This window comes from Ceratina calcarata, unplaced genomic scaffold, assembly GCF_001652005.2.
Source record: "Ceratina calcarata isolate Rehan_Ccalc_2016 unplaced genomic scaffold, ASM165200v1 scaffold501.2, whole genome shotgun sequence".
Classification (NCBI taxonomy): Eukaryota; Metazoa; Arthropoda; class Insecta; order Hymenoptera; family Apidae; genus Ceratina; species Ceratina calcarata.
Window position 1 is genome coordinate 34,487 of NW_017174545.1, and position 5,140 is coordinate 39,626.

Consider the following 5,140-nt stretch of genomic DNA (forward strand, 5'->3'; position numbering starts at 1 on the left):
GCAATGTTCTTCCGATGTGTGATTTCTTTTTAAAAAATGCGTTTCTAACGTGCATAAACTTTTGGGATTGACTGTATAGCCAATACATCCTTAATCGTCGTCCATTAATTATCCATTCGTATTATATTGATCAGTTCATAAAGAGAAATGTAAATTTAGAGTTATAGTAAAGGGATGCAGGCAGGACTGAACGAGGACACTTTGGGCGGGATACTTAAGTGCGGTCTGGCGCAATACGTCGCTTTAGAAATCACCAGAGGCAACAACAGAGAAAACAGAGCGGTGGCTCGATATCTTCCATGGCTGTACAGTGCTCCCTCGATGATACAGCCAGGGTATATGTAATTGCTTAGATTCTAATTAAACCAGAATACATAATGCACCACAAAGTGGTTATAAGTAGTCTGCGGCTTCTCACGCAATATGGAACATGTACGATAGCAATTAAAATATTAGATTTCTTTTCTAGTTCAATCATTGCGGAATTCCGTATATTCTTATACACGCAACGTTTTGTATTTTCTTAGGGATGCGTTAAATCCGCAGTCTAGTTGGAAAAAGCATTGTTATTCTGACGATCTCAATGATTATCTTTACACTTTCATATCTTCCCCCAATTTTTAGGGCCCGGGAGTACGTGGACTGTATCGGACATATCAGACTTCTATCATGGCTCTTGTTAGGATCTCTCACGCATACGGCGATGTACGCTGGCAGCAATAATACGCACACCCATGGACAGTCGGTCCCATTCGCGCAGCCAATACCACAGGAAGTATCTTGCCACGTCGCGGATCATGTGCAAGTTATATTTTCCGGATTCCCCGAGCAATCCAAAGCTTCGGTCTTGCATATGTCCTCGTTGTTTCACGCTTTCATACTTTGCCAGGTATTATTTCATTTTTTAAATACATTAAATACGTATTGTATTTAATTGATAAGAGAAAATGATGATTCTTATTTGTCTCTGTTCAGCTGTGGACGATGTACTTGGAAGAGTTGTCGAAGAACAATCCGTCGAACAGCGAGAGCCACAATATTACCATGAATATTCTTCTGGATTTCTGGGGCACTGTAACGCCCTGTATATTGCAGCTAGTCGAATTCTCAAAAGTTGTAAGTGAATTGAATGAAAGTTTCTGTTCCTTCTTGATAGATACTTCGAAAATTTCAGTTGGCTGAAATGGTGAACTTGCATTTTCTGAGCTTGCTCGAAGCGCTTCTCGAATGCGGCTCAATTGTGCTGAGCAAACTGCTACCACTTTGGAGTCCCATTTTATACTCGCATCATATTCAGGTATTTGATCATCGGAGTTACGATAATTCAAGCGCAGTAATAATTCATTATTACGCTAGTTTTTATAATTAATTAATTAGACGTGTTTATGTAATAATTATTATTTATTTGCGATTAGCTACCGGGTAATTTGCAAATGCGACTGCAGAATTGTCGGGACTTTCCGCCGAACAAGATGTCCGAGAATTTCGTTTCGTCCCGCCGGGAGTCAAACGCGACGCTCTTGCGGTGGCTGCATCGGTTGCAGTTCAAAATGGGCCAAATAGAAATGCAGTCATCCACGGCCACGCAGTTTTATTCAATTTAAATTGGAAGAATTGCCCAATTGACAAGAAAGAATTTTGTAAACAATTTTTGCAGAGGCGTTGAACGCCATTTTAGTCAAATATTATGTTAACACAAAGGAAAAGTAATTTGTTAATTATTATAAAATATATTTATGCTACTAAAATGTGGTCGAATTATTTATTCCCCCGGTTGTTGGCAAAGAAGGACAAGATGTAACAATGCTTTAGCCAGGAATTTTGCACACGTAACTTTCATGTTATCGCGAAATTTGTAACCGTTACGATAAAATATGATAACGGGCTGAGCACAATAAAAGGCGAGCGATTAACTTTGATAAGACCATTAGTCACTGTGTGTGCACAGTACAATTTCCCACCCACAATGAAGTGCCTGGGGAATTTCTTCGGTACCTTAGATTCAGTACATTCTAATATAATATTTATTAACAATGTAAACGATTAGATAATGGAGACAACCCGAACATAAAAGCAATGAATTTCGATGAATAGAAATTTCAATTTTTAATTAAAATACGATGAGTGTAGCTATAAATGATCATCGAAACTGTTTTAATTAATCTGCATTTCATATTGACGATTTTTAATGCTTTTCTTCATGGACTCATTCATCCTTTTTGTTCCCTTTCGGTTTAATTGTAAAATTGATCTCCCGATGGTTTGCATTAAAAACGCAGCTGGAACTGTGTACCATAACTTCGTAACACTTTGTAACTAGCATCAATGACGTGAGAAATCGAGGTTAGAGATTCATTAATCGAGGAAAAAATTATACATTTCTCATGCTCGACAGAGTGGAATGTACACAGTACGTGCATGCACATGTATTTCAATTAAAAGTAAAAGTATCGTGGAACGTGATAGACAGAATTCGGTGATCGATGGCAGTTCCACTGTATTTGCTGTTGTATAGAAATCGCTACCGCGTTCTTTTGTTTCTGTCAACTGTTTCATCTTTGTTACATTAATTCTATTTTTCATTGAAAATTAGTGTGGAGAACCCTCAACATCTGCATTGTTTTTGTCTCCAGTCAAACGTGCCTTGAAGATGCCTTTTAAATTCCATTTGAAGAAAAGTCGGCAGTATAACGTGGTCTCGAAGAATCAGTATGTGATCTGTATTGAGTTGCTGGATACTACGACCATAGAATGCACACTGAGCATCGACAGTCTCGGCCAAGAGTGCTTGGACAATGTGACCCAAAGATTGGGCCTAGGTCAGCCTGAATTCTTTGGCTTGCGGTATGTATCTAGGCACGACTCTCCGTCCCCGAGGTGGGTGGACATGGACAAGCCATTGAAGAAACAGTTGGAGAAGGAGGCAAAGAATTTTGGCCTTTATTTGAGGGTCATGTACTACGTCACAGATGTACAACTTCTCCAGGATGAGATGACGAGGTACGTAGTACCTTGATTACCTTTATATTACTTCTAAGCTGCGGAACCTCTGAAGCAACATTGAGGAACATTCCATCGCTACAAGTTCCAAGACATTTTCAATAAACTGTTATTTGCAGAAATTCTGTTCATACAATAAGCTTTGTCTTGAAGTGACATTTGTTGAAACAGAAACACGAAGAAATCTTTCAAGAAACGAAAAGTCGCTACTTGTTTCTTAACAGTATTGTCACTATTTTCTCGATTCTCTGTTGTTTCAGATACCACTATTACCTTCAACTAAAGAGCGATGTTTTAGAAGGACGATTTCAGTGCAATTCTAGACAAGCAACTCTTCTGGCAAGCTATTCGATGCAAGCAGAGTTTGGTAATTTTGATGCAGAAAGACATACTATGGAGTGTTTGCAACAGTGCACATTGTTTCCTAAGGTAGTAAGCAAAGTCGACAGAATATATTACATCTTCTACCTTATTTTAATCATACCCTCTTCGTTAGGACGTCATCCAAGCAGATCCTGGAGGTCAAGATTCTCTTTTGCATACTGCAGTATGCCAATACAAGAATCTCGTTGGTGTCACTCAAGCTGCAGCAGAGGAACTATACATTTCCATTGTCATGCAACTAGAGGGATATGGAAATGAAACATTTTCTACGAAGGTGCCTGAATTTTCATATAAAATACTTCGAACTTTCTAGTATAACGCGATTCACTGATTTGACAGGATAATGGAAACAACGAGGTGATATTGGGAATCTCTATTAACGGAATCATGATCATTTATCCTAACACGCAAACAACGCAATTCTACAGGTATTCATTCACGAAATCTCTCGAACACGTTACGTTTACAGGAAGAATAAATAATACTTGTAATGCAGGTGGAAAGACATAAGTAATGTTATCAATCACAAGAAGACATTCAGAATAGAGTGTCAAGCGGAAGGGGAGGAGCCGAAACAGTTTATATTCACCGAATCGCGGAACGCGAAATACGTTTGGCGATTATGCATAGCGCAACATACGTTTTATATGCAGCATCAAGAATCGAGGCCGATAGAGAGATCGACTAATGGCTATTTCGTACGTACTTCACATTATACTAATAACATTTCCCTGACCTGTTAATTAAACCAGAAACCTTATGATCGCATTTATAAAATTTAGGATAGCGACACAAACGACTCTGGCGATCACGCGGTATCAGTGAACCTGGACAACAGGAACGCGGAGGGCCACACACGGTGGACCAGCTATAACGATCTGTCGACATCACCGTATCCCGTCGTGTCGGTTTCGTCGACGGACATCAACAACTTACGTGCCTTGCTACCGTCTTACAGACCGGCGCCTGATTACGAGACCGCCGTACAAATGAAGTACAACAACGGAGGGAACCCGCCCCAGCCCTATTACGCTAATCAATCGACGATCGTCGGGGCAGACATTTCGTGCCTTCTCGGTAACGTGGTTAACCGAAGCAGATATTAGATTTATCAACGCAGTATAAGAATTCTTTTGTTGTTTGAAAGAAACAGTATTTCTCAACGATTATCCACACGCCCATGCAAGAACTAATAGAGATTAATGGTAAAGACTGACACGCACAACTTTACAAACTCTCACCCCCACATCGTAAACATTATCCTTAATTAATCGCGTATCGAAGTTTGAACTTCTCTTTATTACCCAGAGAAGTCATTTTTCTTAATGTTGTGAGCAATGTCATAGTTTTATGTATAGTTAGCATTATTTAAGTGTAACCATTTCATTGTAAATAATTGGCAATCTTATGTTTTTAATTAATACCTTTAGTAAAATAAGATATTTATTGTTACGATAAAAGTATATGTTTCGAATGTTGTCAATCCATAAAATGAGTAGATTTAACAAAGTACATTTCCTGTTTCAATAAATTGTATACAAAACCATGAACGAAGGAAATACCCTAATCGTTTTGGTCATGTTACACAAATCCAAGTATCACGCTCTACCTCCTCGGTAGAATACCATCAACAATAAATACATTTTTAAATTAATAACAATGGCTTTGTACTTACGTACAGCATAACCCGCGCATCTTCTTCATTCAATTCACGCATCTTCTTCATTCAATTCACGCATCTTCTTCATTCAATTCA

At 38.7% G+C, this 5,140-nt stretch overlaps 3 protein-coding genes across 11 annotated transcripts in view; 2 read left to right on the forward strand and 1 right to left on the reverse strand.

The window, feature by feature from the left end:
- The window catches only part of unc79 (UNC-79 domain-containing protein), a 36,102-nt gene extending 34,354 nt beyond the window's left edge, over window positions 1-1,748 (forward strand). For 5 of the 6 annotated variants that reach the window (XM_018029881.2, XM_018029887.2, XM_018029886.2 and 2 more), the window contains 5 exons: window positions 160-341; window positions 625-889; window positions 976-1,116; window positions 1,175-1,297; window positions 1,416-1,748. In XM_018029881.2, coding sequence (XP_017885370.1) covers window positions 160-341; window positions 625-889; window positions 976-1,116; window positions 1,175-1,297; window positions 1,416-1,604 — 900 coding nt within the window. In that variant the 3' untranslated portion in view covers window positions 1,605-1,748. The remainder of the gene's footprint in view (window positions 1-159; window positions 342-624; window positions 890-975; window positions 1,117-1,174; window positions 1,298-1,415) is intronic. The other variant, XM_018029883.2, reaches the window with a different exon arrangement.
- A 203-nt stretch (window positions 1,749-1,951) lies between these two features.
- Window positions 1,952-5,038, forward strand: Pez (protein tyrosine phosphatase non-receptor pez). 4 transcript variants are annotated; one of them, XM_018029875.2, is made up of 7 exons: window positions 1,952-1,991; window positions 2,634-3,000; window positions 3,261-3,429; window positions 3,497-3,658; window positions 3,724-3,812; window positions 3,881-4,082; window positions 4,167-4,490. In XM_018029875.2, the coding sequence occupies exons 1-7, from the start codon at window positions 1,967-1,969 to the stop codon at window positions 4,488-4,490; spliced, it is 1,338 nt and encodes a 445-aa protein (XP_017885364.1). In that variant the 5' UTR covers window positions 1,952-1,966. The 4 variants fall into 4 exon arrangements, with proteins under 4 accessions (XP_017885364.1, XP_026672072.1, XP_017885366.1 ...); XM_026816271.1 differs by lacking the exon at window positions 1,952-1,991 and adding an exon at window positions 2,079-2,410 and having other exon boundaries at window positions 2,594-3,000; window positions 4,167-5,038; XM_018029877.2 differs by lacking the exon at window positions 1,952-1,991 and adding an exon at window positions 2,079-2,343.
- Window positions 4,806-5,140, reverse strand: part of Uros1 (Uroporphyrinogen III synthase 1) — a 2,326-nt gene continuing 1,991 nt past the window's right edge. Inside the window, exon 3 of the mRNA XM_026816272.1 lies at window positions 4,806-5,123. The gene's annotated coding sequence lies outside the window, so the exon portion shown is untranslated. The remainder of the gene's footprint in view (window positions 5,124-5,140) is intronic.

Coding starts and splice junctions, on each gene's coding strand:
- Pez (XM_026816271.1), top strand. Junction 3,659..3,723: donor ATGAAACATTTTCTACGAAG/GTGCCTGAATTT, acceptor CTGATTTGACAG/GATAATGGAAACAACGAGGT. Junction 3,813..3,880: donor CAAACAACGCAATTCTACAG/GTATTCATTCAC, acceptor CTTGTAATGCAG/GTGGAAAGACATAAGTAATG.